This window comes from Dendrobium catenatum, unplaced genomic scaffold (assembly GCF_001605985.2).
Source record: "Dendrobium catenatum unplaced genomic scaffold, ASM160598v2 fragScaff_scaffold_858, whole genome shotgun sequence".
NCBI lineage: Eukaryota > Viridiplantae > Streptophyta > Magnoliopsida > Asparagales > Orchidaceae > Dendrobium > Dendrobium catenatum.
Window position 1 is genome coordinate 302,896 of NW_021319320.1, and position 18,288 is coordinate 321,183.

Below are 18,288 nucleotides of genomic sequence, written 5' to 3' on the forward strand. Positions count from 1 at the left end.
TTTAAAGGAAAGCCCGTCGGCCCACCATCCTGTACAGGTCAAGTCTATCTCCAACCAACGTTCAACCATGTTCCCACTTGTCTTTCAGTATCAATAGTCAATTCAGTAAGCAATTCAATAATCAATCGATAATCAAGGCAAAAATCAATATTAAAGCAATCTAAAACAATCATATCAATAGTCATGCACATATCAATTCAATCTATCAATTCCAGAAAATTCGGAAATCATACGAAAATCGGGCAGCGTAACGGCAGTCGGTCAAATTTACACAAAAATCCTGCAAAAAGACACAAATTCCAAATCTTTTCAAATTACAGGCGAAGATCCATAACATCAATATAAGACTATTGTCCTATAGAAATCAAATCAAATCAAGTCCTGATAATTTTTTATTCGATTAAAATCGCGTAGAATCAATTCCGACCGGTAAAATCTTCGTAGAATACAGTCAAATCGTGTGCAATAATCATATCTATAACATATCAAAAGTTGTGCGGTGAAAGTTGTGCCAAATCCAAATCACGTCGAAAAGTCGACTACGAAAACACAAAACAAATCATAACTCGGTCAAAACTCAATATCTTTGAAAACAGAAATAGGGTTCGGAGTCCTTACCACGAGATCTTCACTTTTCCCAACAGCAGCGTCGGACGAAAAGCGCTCCGCGGCCTCCAAAACCAGGATTTCCTCTTTTCCCTTTCTCTTTCTCTCTCCTCAAAACAGATATTTTGTTTTAAAAATAATTTTCTCTCTCATCAAAACGATCTCAATCTCATATATCATTTGTCTGATCGGCCCGGCCGATCGCCAAATCGTCCCGGGACGATCAGACCAGAAAAATCGTCCTGGACGGTTCCCAGAACTATTCTCAGGCCGATATTTTCTACAGTGACGATCGGCCTAGACGATTTAAAATCGTCCTGGACGATCCTGAGAGGAAAATTCAAATCAGAGAGGAACAGTAAGGGAACGAGGTCTCACAGCAACTTCAAACGTAATTTCAAGAACTCTTCCTCAACGCCAATAAAGTCAGCTCTAGCTCAAACAATTTCAAGCACCGCGTCCAGCAACAACCCGAGATCTTCTTGCCAAATATGCGGCAAACCCGGCCACATTGTGCTAAATTGCTGACATCGTTGCTATTTCAAATATGCTCCCACCACCAACAATGAACTTTGAGCGATGCTAGCCCAACCATTGCAGTATTAGACTCAAGACTGGGTTCTTGACTCAGGCACGTCCACTCACCTCACACCGGAGAGCTCCAACTTACTAAACCAGTCCGTCTATCCAGGCATGGACTCAGTTTCCATAGCCAACGGGTCCAACTTACAAATTCAAAATTCCGGACAAGGGATTCTCCCTCTGCCGGATTCAAACCGTAAGCTACACCTTTGTAACTTACTTCACATGCCTTCACTCACTCACAATCTACTTTCTATTTCTAAATTAACTAAAGATAATCACATTTCAATTACTTTTGACACTAATGGTTTTGATATTAAGGACATTCCGGATCAGCGTCTACTGCTTCATGGACAACTTAGCAATGGACTATACCACATTACATCAGCTCCAACACGCCAACATCCGGCTCTTCAAATAACCGTCTCCTCCAATAACCTGTGGCATGCTAGACTAGGCCACCCACATTGGCAGATTCTCCAAATTCTTGCAAATAGCATTTCTGATATTAGCAATGTTTCTTCTAACTTTCTTTGTAAATCTTGTAACGTGACCAAGAGCCACAAGCTTAGTTTCAATACTAGCAATTCTATTACCTCTATGCCTTTCGAACTTGTACATGCAGATGTCTGGGGTCCGGCTCCGAAACCCTCGTTAAATGGTCATCGATATTACGTCATCTTTATTGACGATTTTACAAGATTTTCATGGATTTACCTAATGCATTCTAAACAAGAAACGTTCACCTGTTTTAAGCTATTTTGCAATCTTATTGGCAATCAAAACTCAGCCAAACCAAAGCACTTTCGCTCTGATGGAGGAGGCAAGTTCACTAGTAACGCATTCAAATTATACCTTCAAGAAAATGGCATTCTGCATAAATTGAGTTGTCCTCACACGCCCGAACAAAATGGGATGGCCGAGCGCAAACATCGCCATCTTCTTGAACTCGCTCGCACGCTTCTTCATGCATCCAACCTACCCAACAAATTATGGGCGGACGCTCTTTCCACCGCAAATTACTTAGTTAACCGCCTACCCTCTAAAGCCACTGCCCCTTTTCAGCTACTCAACAGAAAACCTCCAAATTACTCGTACTTACGCACATTCGGTTGTCTCTGCTATCCCTAGCTTAAGCCGTACACTACAACCAAACTAGATCCAAGATCTCAAGAATGTATATTTATTGGTTACTCTCCGATCCATAAGGGGTACAAATGTTACAACCTTCACACCAATAAAATACATATTTCTCGGCACGTGGTGTTTCATGAGACTATATTCCCTTACCATAACTCTCTAGCCTATAACAATACCACCGTGATACCCGAACAGACAAATACCTCACCCCTGTTACTAATACCCACATCTGTTGCTTCTAACCAACAATTCGAGCCATCTCATTCGGTCAGTTCCGTGCCAGATCACTGTGCTATTACCATACAAGATCATACACAAGCTTCTAATCATGAACCCACTTGGTCTGCTAGCCAAATAACCAGTGCATCGCTCAATCTCATTTGATGCAAACCAGATCAAAATCAGGTATCACCAAGCCTAACAAAATCTTTACTATGTTCAGCACTACAGATCATACTCCGACGACATATCGTCAAGCGGCTCAGTACACACATTGGCAAGATGCTATGTCCAATGAAATAAACGCTCTACAACGGCAACACACTTGGTCACTAGTACCCGCTCCACCAGACCAGCCCATTTTAGGATGCAAATGGACTTTTAGAACAAAGCTGAAACCCGATGGTCAAATTGATAAATACAAAGCCCGCCTGGTCTCATTAGGCTACAATCAACAGTTCAGCATAAACTTCAATGAAACCTTCAGACCGGTAGCAAAAATGCCAACTATACACATGCTTCTTGCACTTGCTCTCAACCGACAATGGCCTATGCAACAAATTTACATATCAAATGCCTTCCTCCACGGTGATCTACAGGAAGACATTTACATGCGCCAGCCACCCGAGTTCTTAGACAAAGATCAACCGAATGCCGTCTGCAAATTACACAAGTCATTATATGCCTTTAAACAAGCACCGCGTCAATGGTTTCAAAAACTAACCGGGTTCCTAAAAACACGTGGATTCAAGTGTAGTCGTTCTGATCCCTCCTTACTAATCTATAACAAAAATAATATTCATCTCTACCTCCTAATCAACGTCGACGACATTCTTATCACAGGGAACAATGACGCAGCCGTTCGATCAATTATTCAAGAAATGCACTCTCAATTTGCTGTAAAAGAACTCGAACCAATAAACCTATTCCTCGACATCCAAGTACAACGCACTAACTCGGGTTACTTCCTCACACAAGAGCATTATGCATCCAAACTTCTACATGATTCCGGGTTTACTGATTGCAAACCTGCTCCTACTTCGTTCCATCCTGCACCAAAAGATACCCATCAAGACAAAGAACAGTTTCCAGATGCTTCTCTCTACCGCCGCCTAGCTGGATCTTTGCAGTATCTCACCATAACACGCCCAAACTTGGCATATGCTACAAATCGAGTATGTCAACATATGCAACAACCGACTATTCATGATTACCAAGCTCTCAAATGGGTTCTAAGGTACATAAAAGGCACCTTAAAACTTGGTCTACCAGTTACTACAGGCGCACTTCAATTCCGCTCCTATACCGATGCCGACTGGGCATCTGACTCCTCCGACCGAAAATCAAGCTCCGGGTTCTGCACATTTCTAGGACCAAACTTAATCTCTTGGTCAGTAAAGAAACAAGTGACAGTTGCAAAATCTTCAACGGAGGCTGAATATAGGCCCTCTCCGCAGCCATCCGAAGTAATTTGGCTCCGCAGAGTTGTGCACGAAATGGATCTACCGGAAAGCTCCCCAACTACAATTAACTGTGACAATATCTCGGCAATCGCTATTGCTAAGAACTCAATCTTTCATGCCCGCACCAAACACATAGAGATTGACTACCAATTCATTCGTCAACACCTAACCGACGACAACATAAGCATCCAGCACATTCCGTCCAAAGACCAGATCGCCGACATCCTGACGAAACCATTCTCTTTTGCTCGCTTCAATGATCTCCGTTACAAATTAACCATTTGCTCCACAAATGATTAATTTGAGGGGGAATGTCAGCCAGTATTTCATATATTACTTTATTTCCTTTATTTACATCTTTTATCTGTAATTCTCTTATTTACTTCTTTACCTGTAATTCCATTATATAAGGAAATCTGTATCACTGGTATGAATAAGATTTTATTTTCTCTTCTCTCTTACGACTGCCTTCTCCTTGTGCTCACGGCATCTCTCTGTTCTTGCCATCTTCACAGTGTGTTGGAGTAGTGGATCAAAACAAGCAAGATCAGGAACCTTGGGGCGATAGGTTGGTCGCTGACTCGGAATCAAAGAGGTGTAGTGCGAGGTCGCAAATTGGAGCGCGCACGAGTGTTCTATGAAGACTAGCGAGTCTGTTCTGGAGCATGAGATGGAGCCATGGATTGGAATGCATGGTGGATTTTGTTTGTGAGTAGGATTCAGCTCGGCTCGGCGGAATTGCTCGTGGAGTTAGGGCAAGAAGTCTATTAGATCGCAGTCGACGCACATATATAAAATATGCACTAAGGTGGAGGTTGTGAGGTGGTGATTATTTTCTCATTATCCGTCTTTTTTTTAATAATTTTTTTACTCATAATTTTTGGCATCTTGTTAAGACCTATTAGTGTATGAGTCTTTGTTGGATAATGCGACAACCCAAAAGTATGTACGATGAACCATAGAGTAACCATAAAAAATATAATAATTAAAAAAATATATATTTATGTGGTAAGCAATAGGGCTGCGAGCGAACCAAGCGTTCGACGAGCTACTTATCGTTCGGTTCGATTAAAGATCATTTGTGATTGTTTAATTAACTAAACAAACAAACTTGAACAATATTTTAAATACTCGATCCTTAAACAAAGAATCTTGAACACTAATATATTTGACTCATTTATATTCGTGAACAACATCATTTAAAGCTCGTGAATAAGCTTGACATTAGGCTCGATAAAAGTTTTATTCATTTATAAGAGATATTTCACATTTGTCCATGTTTGCTTGATTTTTTGTTTAAAATATTCATGCAAATATAAAATGAATCATATATCACTTGTTCGTGAACGAGCTCATTTGGTGGCTAAAAAAAATTAGTTATATATGGTCATGAAATTGTTCATTTGATAGCTCAAGAATACTCGTAAGATATGTTAATGAACGCGCTTATTTGATATTTTAAAAAAATTCAATAAATATGTTCACGAACATGTTTGATATAATTATTTGTTATGAGGCTCGATAAAGCTCGTTTGTTAAGTTAATTAACATCTAGAAGTATAACTTGTTTATAGTTCGTTAAGACTTATTTGTTTAAAGCTCGATAAGCACTAAACAAACTGAACATGAATCGAACATGAACCAAACATGAACACTCATTAATTTAATTGAACCAAACATGAACATAAACAATAAAACTTGAATCAAACATGAACCAAACTTGAACAAGCTTATAATAAATGAACACAAACAGGAATTAACACTCACATACTCGGCTCGGCTCTGCTCATTTGCAACCCTATAAGCAAGCCTAAATATACAATCATACAAAGATCAAATAATCCGCTAAACTACTACGAAGTTTAGTGGCAACCACGAAGAAGAAAATGATATTATTTCTTCAATTTTTGTTTTCCCCTCCAAATAAGAGAGATTTTTTGTAATAATCAAGAGCTTTTTTTCTTACTAGAATAAAAAATATCAACACTTCTTCCTTCATGAACAAATTGTTATGTGTGGAATCTCAATGTGTTGATCAATTTAGTTGTTCTATTGTTTCATACCTCAAAGTTTGTCATATTCGTTAGAGGGTGCGGCAGGTTACCCCCTGCTTGAATTTGGATGCTTTGTAGTCGAAATATTTTTGTTCCCGTATAGGGCTCGGGTGCTACTTGCGAGAATCATGACATGAATTCTCCTAGAGTGGGATAAAAATTTGATGCTTATGTTGTAAATGAATTTTGAGTTATTCTATTTGTTTTGTTGTAATCATCATTTTTCTTAAAAATTATATACATAACTGAAATAGAATGATCACCAGCAATGTTTGGCTCTGCATTATTTTACAAAACTATTTAATAAAAATATTTTATATGAGAGTAATTAACACATCTCTAATAGCAACTAAACATAAAATATGTATGCAACAAAACAGATTTAGCGGCCTTAATCTTCATCAAACGCACTGCTTAATCAAAATAATTAAAGTCTTAAGGCTTCAAGCTAGAAACCTTATTAACATCCCTAAAGACTCGAGAACTCTGGCAAAAGATCCTGGCCCTCCGATCGTAATCCAACGGCGTACGCCCCTCATCCTTACCCTCCATCACCGCCTCCGCGATCTTTTCCAACTCCTCCGCCGTCAGTCTCTCCACCTCCGGCTCCAAGTTATCGTTTTTCTCCACTTTCGGCGCTAATTTTTCCTTCTCCGGCCGCGCATCGGCCATCACTACCATGCTCCGCCTCGCCGTCGCTGCCAAGGCGTTGCCTTTATTCCAGAACTTGGAACGAATAGATCGCCGGAGGGATAAGTGCGAGATGGGGGTGAGGAGAGGAGGGGAGGGAGAGATGCATTGTAGGAGAAGCTCCATTGTTATTGATTGGAAGCAGCAGAGGTGGGTTTTTCACTTATATAAGGAAATGGTTTGCCACGTGCTTTTTCGGTGGAGAAGAAGCACCCCGCTGGACAACGAGGAATTGACACGTATCTAACAGAGAGGTTCGCATACGCCTTGTAGTTGTACACGTGGCGGTCTTAAGGGTACCCTTTTATTTAACGCACATGTCTTTCGCGTGGGTGAAATTATTCAGTGTCTATAGGACGGAGACCAACTAAAATCTGCCACATCATTTGGCACATCATTCGATATCGAGGAAAAAAATAACGTGACGTATTCAAATTGATCTCTAAATGCCCCGCACATAATAAGTTTTCCTTTCTTTCTGTGGGACCCATTCATGTAGGAGTTTTTTTTCTAGTAAATTGAGAAAATGGGGATTTTAAGCAAAATTTATACATCTATAATAGATTATGCATAATGAAAATTTTTAAAATTACAATTCATGATTTATCAAATTTTGATTTCATGATTTATCAACTTTTGATTTTAACAAATTTACAATCAAATTGAATACCTGGATGAGACGAACCAAATGTGAACAATATTGATTTTATCCGACTACTAATGAGCTTGAATCAAGACCAAAATCTAGTTGAAAATTTGTAATCAAGAAATTAACAAGTGTCATAAGATGGAGTGTTTTAGAAAATTTAGCTAAAATAATAAAAAAATACCACAATAAAAAATTATAAATAAAAAATTATTTTCTATATGAGTGGGACCTCGTGTTATATTTAGAGATAGATATTTGAAGAACTTTAGAGTTCCAAATATCATTGTTGCCCATCTATTGCGAAAATTATTAGATTCAGACAGCGGATGTAGCTCTACATCCGGATGCTATTAACATGTAGCAACGTGCTCTTACTCTTTACCCGCAGCTCGATGACCCAACCCAGACCGAAACCCGGTATTGCTATGTTTGGATATTGCTAAGTATTGCTCGGTATTGCTAGGTATTGTTCGGTATTGCTAGGTATTGCTTGGCAATAACGAGAAATATCGCTCTATCAAGACTAATACCTAGCAAAACCTAGCAAAAACGGGGTATTGCTCGGTATTGCTAGGTATTGGTCTTGACAGATTGGTATTTCTCATTATTGTCGAGCAATACCTAGCAATACCCCGGTCTGCACAAATCAGCCAATACATAGCAATACCAGGTCTGAGTTGTTGGGCTGTGAGGTAAAAGAGTAAGAGCACGTGACGACATGTTATTGACATCCGGATGTAGAGCTATGTCCGGTGTCCGGACCTAATAATTTTTCCGTCTATTGGCACTCGATTGTTGTCATATTGTAAGATATCTTGAGGAAGAAGCACTTCCTCTTGATCTTGAGAGAGGAGGGAGAGAGGAGAGGGAGGAGAGCCAACAATGCAGCAAACTTTAGTTCTTCTTGGCCACTTATTACAACCTAAAGACTCCTATTAATAGACTCCTAAAGCTATACAAATAGCTACACAAATGGTCATACATGCTATACAAAAAACCTATACAAAAAGCAATCCTAAATCTAGGAATAATACACAACACATATGTCCATCATCATCAGATTACTATTACCCGCTATTATCTCTCTTCCGTTGTCATTCAACCACAATTGCCCAATCAATGCAACTCTTCTTTCATTGTCTGATCATATTCACCAAACCTTTATAACTCTATCAACAACTAGTGACCATGCCATCATTCTCTAGTTTTCATCACTGCATCAACAAGGGATATGCATTTTATGACATAATTGATCATTTCATATGGGCTAAGCACATGATTTTTTTTTTTCTTATCCGATATTCTGTATAAAAATTTTGCTATCCCTTACAACATTATTTTATCTTTATGTGTGCTAGATCTTTTATACAAAGCTAGTATATTAATCTCTTACTTTATCATAGCAAATATTCTATAGCATAACAATTTCATGTTGTCAATGAAAAATATGTTTAACATACTACAAATTCTTTTCTAATTGATAACAACCAATCTCTCAATCAATGAGAAAATAATATAACTCGTCAAGGCCACCAATGCCTAATTTTGAAGGATCACATGCATAGGATGGATACAAAATTAAGTTCAAATCTTTTATCTTTCAAAGGAGGATAGACAACAAAGAGCACAATAACAACGTAAATGATATGAATCTTCATTATTCTATTTTAGTGGAGTTTAAGTTATATGAAATTGATCGTTATGAAGGGTCATCTAATCCTTAAAAACATATAAACTACTATAAGATTATTATGCACATTCAATATAACTCTAATGCCCTTTTTTTATTCAGATTCTGCCTATCACGCTCAAAAGTTAGTTCTGAAATTGATTATACTCTCTCTTTGAAAGACTATGTATCTACATAATCGGAGGGGTGTCAATTCGGGTCGACGGGTCGGGTTCGACCCGAACCCGAGTTGCCCTGGATCTAAACCGGTCAACCCGAACCCGACCCATTTTTGCAAACGAGTTGGACATTTCAACCCGATCCAACCCACGCGGGTTTTCGGGTTGACCCGACCCGACCCGGTTTAACAGATTGCGGAGAAGAGAGCTCGCGACAACGCGAGTGCGGGCGGTGTCCGCAGCACCGCGCGTGCAGACGGAGTCCGCGGGACCTCGTGACGACGAGAGTGGGGTGCGTGAGCTGACCGACTGAGTCTTATCACAAATAATAAGATTATCAATGACTCTTCTCAATTATGTCTACAAATTAGGTTAAATATTTAAATTATGAATCTCAAATATATATATAATTACTTAGGTTTGATTAATATTTAGTTTTAGCTCAAAGTTGACTAGGTAGATGACTATAGGCAAAAAGTTTGGAAGAATTAGATAGAAAATTTATCTCCAGATCTCAACAACTTTCATTTTCGAGTTAGCATATAGTGATTGAGTGATGAGATCGACCATCCAATAGACTCAACCAGATCGTGTGAGGACATATATTTCTATTATGTTCATACTAATTAGACATAATTAGAAATCAAAATTATATTTAAGCTTTATAATTTAGTTAAACAAATTTCAAATATATAATAATTAAAAATAAGAAAGCAATAAAAGATTAGTCCATCAAAGGAGCACTTATACATGTTAAAGTTACCCTTCACATAGATTTCCTTGAGGTCGACTGACAGGGGACATTTTCGTCTTTTCCTACTTTCAGAACTCGCTTTTGGTTTCTTCTGCCCTTTCCCTTCCCCCGACAGCTTCATTTAGCCGTTGCTTTTCAAATTCAAATGCGATCTCCCTAACTCCTCATCTCTGTCTCTCTCTCTCTCCGACTATAATAAGCCTCTACACACCTCTTTAAATCCAGTCGAACAGATGGATAACCAAATCGCCGGAAACCGAAGAACTCTCCGGCGACGGCCACTCCAGCCGAGAAACACTCCGGTAACTCTAGCCATAGAGCTTCCAGCAAAGCCAGCTACATTTAGAGAAACCCCACATTTTATGCAAACCAGATTAGAGCCCGACGACAAAGAGAACAGTGAGGTCACCACCGCACTACCATTACCAGCAATGGCTTCCAGTGATTTCCTTCTACCTGCAGAAGCGTTGTCTTTGTCAGAGGAACTCGAAGCAGCTCGGCGGCAAAAGGAGAGGCTGAGATTGGAGAGGGAGAAGACGGAGACAATGCTGAGAGATAGAGACCTGGTTCTTGAGAAGGAAGCAAGAGAGGCCGAGATGAGAGATCTTCAGCATATAGAGGTTGAGATGAAGCTCCAAAGCCTCCTCCGTCTAATAGAGCTCAGATCTCTACTTGTGAGCCATTTCAATCTTTCCCCCCTTTTTCCAGATATCTTTTTTTGGTTTTTCATCCATTCAGATAGTTCCTGTTCGAACAAAATTTGAACTTTCCATTGTTCAGCCCTTTTACACCTGATGCTGTGGATTGTTCGACTAAGTTTCCAATTAATCAGTTTTTGTTTTTCGGGTAAACTTGCAGAGATTTGAAACGATTAGTTCACTGAGAAAACAAGAGGAAGAAAAAAGAAAAGAGAAGCTTTTAATGGTAAGTTCGATTCCATCTGTTTTCAGCTCTTATTTCTGCAAGATCTTCTCTATGATTCTTAACCATTTTATCCTTATTAGGAGCAAAACTGTTTGTCTTCGACGAGATGTGAAGTAGAAGAAGCAGAGACCTCCACAGCTAAAGAGAAAGGGACAGCTTCTCCTATATCTGTTTCTAACTGATCAGTTCTCAGCTTGTATTCAATGTTGTTCTATCTGGTTCTTCTGCATAATATATACTTGGTTTTCATGATTACAGAGCTCTGATCCCATTTACTCATCAGAGGGGATTTGTAAGGGCTTCTGTAATTCGCATCAGTTAAGCACAAATGAATTGAGAAATTCATACAATATTTTTTGTATTAAAGTTTTAATGCAGAAATATGGAAAAAAATTCCTTATGTTCTGAACAAATCAGATATGAGGTATTCTTAGAGTTCTAAAAATATTCCTCAACTCAACAGACAATTCATTTTATCTTCTTTGTTAAATTTATAATAAATTTGATTTGAGTCCAATGGAAGTAGAGGTGTAAGTGAGCCCAATCAGCTCCAGCTTGATTAATGAACTTACTAGTCAATCTAATCAAGCTAGTCGAGCCCGAGCTTTTACTCGAGCTCAAACTCAACATGACTCGGGTCGTAAGCTCGAACTTAACAAACAAGTCACGACTGTAGCTCGATGGATAAAGAGGTGACATAGCAGCTAATTTTTTCAAGAAGAAAATTAAAGTTGTTACCATCAAAATTGTTTTGATGTAGGGAGTGAAAAAAATTTAGTTTTAAGATAGAAATTACAACAAAATTTAATGCCACCATGTATAAATCATTTTTAAAATATAAGAGCTTGCTCATGGACCAACAAGCCCGGTTTTATCAAATTCAAACTCAAGTTCATTTAATATTTTAGCTCGAATTTGAGCTCGAGCTCGTAACTATATAAGCTTAACTCATAAGTTCATTAAGGAGCCAAATTCAAGTCGGCTCTGCTCATTTGCACCCCAATAATTTTTTTTCTTTTCTTTTCTTTTTACACTTAGTTTTTTTAACTATATTTATAATTTAAAGTATGACCAGTCACACTATAAGATGTAGGTACTTCAATCTAATTTTTTTAATAAAATAATTATTCATATAAAATAAATTAACCAAGAAATTAGCATGTCTCAAAAAGTTTGGAAAGAAAATATTCAATTTCATAAAGTAAGATTTCGTTTGGGTAAACTTTCTTATTGCTTCTTAAATCAAATTTTTAATAAAAAATTAAAACTTTTTTACTAAAATATTACTTTAATAAGCACTAAGAAAGCCATCCTAAATGAAGCTTTTGTACTAATTATTTTAATTACTCATAATTAATTAAGATTAGTATAGTTATTGAAGAAACTCAAGATATCGCTGAGAGAAGAAGAAGTAAAATATATTATTTCTATGTATGCTTTACAAGTCTACTGCTCTTTATATAGAGCTGGTTATACATGAATACTAATTACAAAATAACCTATGAAACTTCTAGATATGATAAGTAGTTATCTTAGTCCTAATATGCCCCGTCAAATTGATGGATCTTGAACGATTGTCAATTTGAGACGAAGTTGGTGAAACCTTGGAGTTGATAACGGCTTGGTTAGTATATCTGCTACCTGATCAATTGTACTGATAGGATGCAAGGTAATGTTATTTTGTTGAATGTGATCTCGTAGAAATTTTTTATCAATTTCTATGTGTTTAGTTCTGGAGTGAAACACCGGGTTATTGACCAAGGCAATGGCCGACATGTTGTCACAATATAAATTCATAGAGTATGCCTGGGAGATACCGAAATCTAATAAAAGCCATCTTAGCCATATGATGTCCGAAGCTAGAGCAGCAAGCGCACGGAATTCAGATTCCGTGGATGATCTTGACACAGTACGCTGTTTTTTTACTGTCAAAGACACCAGAGTTGCTCCTGAGAAGGAGCAAAAACATGTGGTAGACTTTCTTGTGACCGGATCTCCTGCCCAGTCGGCATCTGAAAAGGATTTTAGAACTAAGTCAGTTTTTGTAATGGGAAGACCAAAATGTAACGTACCTTGTATATATCTTAGGAGACGTTTTAGAAGATAGAAGTGTTTTGGAGATGGATCATGCATATTTTGAGAAAGTAGATTAACACTAAACGAAATGTCAGGACGAGTTAACGTTAAATATTGTAAAGCTCCAGCAATGCTACGGTAAAACGCTGGATCGGAGGGGAGGGAGTCTGTTTTGAATTCTGCTGGAAGTTTGGTACAGGTCGGGTTCGAAAGGGGATTGCACGAGGTGAGCTCCGCTTGTTGTAAAATTTTATACTCGTATTGAGCCTGTGACAGAAAATAAGATGAGTTAGATTTGGATATTTGGATTCCCAAAAAATCATGTACTTCCCCAAGGTGTTTCATAGCAAATTCTGAATTTAGTTTAGCTAAAATAGAAGAGATTAGTATAGAATCATTTCCTGCAACCAATATATCATCTACATAGATAAGTAAGAAAATTTTTACTTGATTTTTGGTGTACAGAAGTAGAGACGGATCCGATTGGCTATGACGGAAGCCAAGGGAAACAAGAACGGATGTGAACGTGTTGTACCATTGGCGGGGCGCCTGTTTGAGCCCATAGATGGCTTTGTTGAGGCGGCAAACATGGTTCGGTCTTAAGCTGTCCTCAAAGCCCTTTGGTTGCCTGATGTAGATTGTTTCGGTTAGCTGCCATGCAAGAATGCATTTGCAACATCTAATTGTTGAACCTTCCAATTGTTGTATAGGGCAATGGCAAGCATCACTCGAATTGTGGGCATTTTGACTACCGGACTAAATGTTTTCGTGTAGTCTAGACCATACACTTGATTATTTCCTTGAGCTACTAATCTGACTTTATATTTGCCAACTAAGCCATCTAGAAGACGCTTCGTTCTGTAGGTCCATTTACTGTCGAGAATGGGAACATTGGTTGGAGGATCCACTAGAGTCTATGTTCCCTGTTTTTGAAGAGCTAGGACTTCGGATGCCATGGCTTGACGCCAATGTATCAGCTTCAAAGCCTCCGTGAACGATGTGGGATCCTGTTGAACATCTCTGATGTTATGATGGTGCATTAGATTTAAGCGGGTTCTCTGCCTTAACGACCCTGTCTTGCTTCTTGTAGTCATTGGTTGAAAAGATTTCTGGGATATAGCTGGATCATTAGAGCCTACTAGCTGAGTCTGTTGAACAGAGTTGTTCGGAGCAGATACTTCCACGGGTGGAGCAGGTTGAATATGATGTTGGTCGTGATGAGCAGAGGTTGATCCACCTAAATTTGAGACACCACTAATTGAAACAGGAGTTAGTAATAGAGGGCAGATATTGTGATCAGTATTGTGAGTAGATGACGCTATATCAGAAAACGGAAATTGATGCTCAATAAACCTCACATTTCTGGATACCGTAATTTTATTTGTTGCCATGTTTAAACAACGGTAACCTTTGTATTGATCACAATATCCAAGAAAAACATTTTTATGAGATTTTGGATGTAATTTCGTTGTGGTGTGAGAAGGAAACAACGGATAACATTCACATCTAAAAACTTTTAACCCAGCATAATTTGGTTGCTTGTTGAACATAAGTTCAAGAGGCGTTTTGTGATGGAGATTGCTAGAAGGTAACCGGTTAATAAGAAATACCAACGTATTGACCGCATCAGGCCAGTAAACATGGGGAAGAGACGCAGTATGAAGAAGCGTACGAGTTGTTTCGATTATGTGGCGATGCTTCCTTTCAGCAAGCCCGTTTTGTTCCGGGGTATATGGACAGGACAGTTGATGCACAATGCCCTGCTTGGTGAGATAGTTTTTGAACGCCTTATTAACATATTCGGAGCCTCCATCGGTCCGAAGAATCTTAATGCGTTGTGAAGTAAGTCGTTTAATTTGTGTTTGAAAATTAACAAAGATTTGAAACACGTCAGATTTATGTTGAATAGGAAATATCCACGAGTATCTTGAAAAATCGTCGACAAATAGTACATAAAAACGAAAGCCTTGACAGGAAGAAATCGGTGCCGGGCCCCAAACATCCGAATGGATGAGGGCCAGCGATTGTGTTTGACGAATTGATGTGTTGTCAAACACAAGCTTGTGACATTTTGATACAATACAAGAAGAACATGGAGAGATACATTTATTCATATTCAAATCAGGATGATAATGTGAAATAAAATCTAAAATTCTTTTGTGCGGATGGCCTAGCCGATGATGCCAGGTATGGTTTGCCGAAATGGATGCTGAGAGCACCTGATGGTTGTGCAGCGTAGGATTCGCAGGAATTTTGTATAATCCGCCATTACAGGGTCCGCGGAGCAAAACCTGATGTGTCGCCAAGTCCTTCATCATAAAACCAGATGGATCAAAACTAATAGAAATGTTGTTATCTTTGGTTAATTGCGAGATAGATAAAAGATTAAATTTAAGAGATGGTGTATGAAGGAGTTGCTTTAGTTGCAGCTTACGATGAGGGGTCGGTAGGATTCCCGACCCTGTATGAGCAATTGGTACCGTAGTGCCATCTCCAACCGTGATATTGTCTGCGCCTTGATACGAATGCGCCATAGACATATTATCCATGGAGTTCGTGATATGTGATGAAGCTCCTGAGTCCAGGAACCACGTGGTATCGGGCATCTCCGAGCTGGCAATTAACGCAGAATTCGTTGTTTTGGATGGCGGAACATACTGAACATTGAGTCGATGCCAGCACGTTTGGGCTGAATGCCCCTTCTTATAACAAATTTGACAGAAAATCGCAGACTGCTGTCTGTTTCTTGGTTGGGACATCACGCTGGAGGTATCCATATTTATGGGTTTGCTTGTCGTAGAGGGGTTGTAGTAGTTCTTGCCTTTCTGTCTACGACCTCTGCCTCTGGCGTTAAACAAAGCCATTGTCGGGTCTGGCGTTGAAGAAAACCGAGCAGCGTCAGCTGCAAGATTGATTTCTTCACTCAACAGAAGCGGGTAGATTTGATCAAGAGTAAGCGACGACGTGGAGGTGCGAATCGACGTCTTGAAAGATTTATAAATATGCGGAAGTCCATTGAGGATATGATGAATGATATCTTCTGGATCAACTGATGCTCCTGCCGCCGAAATTTGGTCAACAATGGCCTTAATCTCCGAAAGATACATTATGCAGCGCATTCCTTAACTGGATTACTTTCGAGCGATTTGTAGCTTGGAATCGCTTTTCAAGCGCCGACCAAACTTCCGCCGTTGAGTCCAGAGAGATGACATACGGGAGTATAGACGCAGAGATAGTTGAGCAGATGGACGTAGAGAGATTCTGATCGGTCTGCATCCATTGAGCGTACGCCGGATTAGCCACCGAGTCGCCATCTTGAGAGCACAAGAACTGCTCCGGAGGTAGTGCATTGAGATCAAGAAATTTCAGAAACCCATTGGCGCGCGGAGTCTTGAGAATCTGCGATTTCCAAATAGTGAAATTGTCGGGAGTGAGAGGAGAAGATACGATGTTTCGCAGATTTGATACTACGAATTTGAGATTCGCCGAGATCGTCGCTTCAGAGGACGTCTGGCTGGTGCTTCTTTCTTGAAGTCTGGAGGTCGCCGAATCAGTCATGGCGAAGGATCGAAGCCAAAATCTGATACCATGAAGAAACTCAAGATATCGCTGAGAGAAGAAGAAGTAAAATATATTATTTCTATATATGCTTTACAAGTCTACTGCTCTTTATATAGAGCTGGTTATACATGAATACTAATTACAAAATAACCTATGAGACTTCTAGAAATAATAAGCAGTTATCTTAGTCCTAATAGTTATTTCTTTTTATCCCTGCTTATATTATGGGCCTTTAGGCCCGTGGCCCGCTTCTTCGTTAACGTGCTGATTAATTAGATAATTAGAGAAGCTTGTTACTTCCATTTTAGTTCTTTAAAGGGCCGTTTAGCTTCATTTTTTATTTTAATTTTTTTCTAATTACAATAAGATCTATAAAATATCAAAATAAATCGTTTAATTTTATATTTACTAATTACTATCGAGTTAAAACAAAATAATTATTACAACTCAAAAAAATTTTATTTTATAAGCAATGTTGTGAAATGTCGCTTCTTCAACGTCGAACAATATAATTTCTTTAGTTAGCTTCTAGCAGTAATTTATTACCCAGTTTGTTAGCGTATATAAATTATTAAAGAATTATTAAGATATCATTAACATAAGACATAGTTGGTTGAACCTTTGGATAATTCATTATTGATTTTCAACGATGTTATATTGGATGTCCAATATTTGCAACCTTTTATAGCTCATGTGGCACTTACCAAGGATATTCAAGAAGGCGCCCTTTAAATGGGCAAATTATTACATCAGGTCACTGGACGCACAGAATAGGTTCGGACATCCAATAAAAACATGCCACGTCACCGCGTGTTTGACTGCGTTTTTTACTGTGCTTTAGGTGCACTTTGACTGCGTTTTACCTGCGCTTTTGACTGCGATTTGCCTGCGCTTTTGACGTGCTTAATTTAAAATAATATTTTATTAATATTCGGACCTATCTCGGCGTACGGTGATCGGATGTAATAATTTGCCCTTTAAATGTGTTATGCTTGAACTAATTAATGATAACATTAACATAGAAGGAAATAAGGACATCATTTCAACTTCAACTTGCAAATCACATATTTTTTAGTTCTTGCAAATGACATTCCTACCAAATCATCATCATAAATAATATTGATCGTCACTGACAAAGAGTTGACAAATAATTTTATGTTCTAATGGGTGAGAAAGAAGTGCGTCGATTTAGAATCACTCGATTGAAGAAACTCAAGATACCGCAAGAGGAAGAAGAAGTAAAATATTATTTTTGTATTTGTTTTACAAGTCTGTTGCTCTTTATATAGAGCTGGTTATACTCAAAGCATAATTACAAAATAACCTATGAAACTTCTAGAAATGATAAGCAGTTATCTTAGTCCTAATATGCCCCGTCAAATTGATGGATCTTGAACGATTGTCAATTTGAGACGAAGTTGGTGAAATCTTGGAGTGGATAACGGCTTGGTAAGTATATCTGCTACTTGATCAATTGTACTGATAGGGTGCAAGGTAATGTTATTTTGTTGAATATGATCTCTTAGAAATTTTTGATCGATTTCTATGTGTTTAGTTCTGGAGTGAAACACCGGGTTATTGACCAAGGCAATGGCCGACATGTTGTCACAATATAGGTTCGTAGAGTATGCCTGGGAGATACCGAAATCTGTTAAAAGCCTTCTTAGCCATATTATATCCGAAGCTAGAGCAGCAAGCGCACGGAATTCTGATTTCGTGGAT

General features: G+C 38.6%; 3 protein-coding genes across 3 annotated transcripts; 1 reads left to right on the forward strand and 2 right to left on the reverse strand.

Annotated features, from left to right (window-relative positions):
* Window positions 1-6,499: 6,499 nt before the first annotated feature.
* LOC110099573 lies at window positions 6,500-6,880 on the reverse strand. Its single transcript, XM_020826769.1, has one exon. It carries the CDS (start codon window positions 6,878-6,880, stop codon window positions 6,500-6,502), a length of 381 nt encoding a protein of 126 aa, XP_020682428.1.
* Window positions 6,881-10,025: 3,145 nt separating this feature from the next.
* LOC110099571 (high mobility group B protein 6) lies at window positions 10,026-11,384 on the forward strand. Its single transcript, XM_020826767.2, has 3 exons — window positions 10,026-10,679; window positions 10,864-10,929; window positions 11,010-11,384. Exons 1-3 carry the CDS (start codon window positions 10,239-10,241, stop codon window positions 11,109-11,111), a joined length of 609 nt encoding a protein of 202 aa, XP_020682426.1. The 5' UTR covers window positions 10,026-10,238; the 3' UTR covers window positions 11,112-11,384.
* A 1,096-nt stretch (window positions 11,385-12,480) lies between these two features.
* Window positions 12,481-13,748, reverse strand: LOC110099574 (uncharacterized mitochondrial protein AtMg00810-like). The gene is made up of 2 exons (XM_020826770.1): window positions 13,698-13,748; window positions 12,481-13,656 (listed from the first exon to the last, which is right to left on the reverse strand). Exons 1-2 carry the CDS (start codon window positions 13,746-13,748, stop codon window positions 12,481-12,483), a joined length of 1,227 nt encoding a protein of 408 aa, XP_020682429.1.
* Window positions 13,749-18,288: the final 4,540 nt, after the last annotated feature.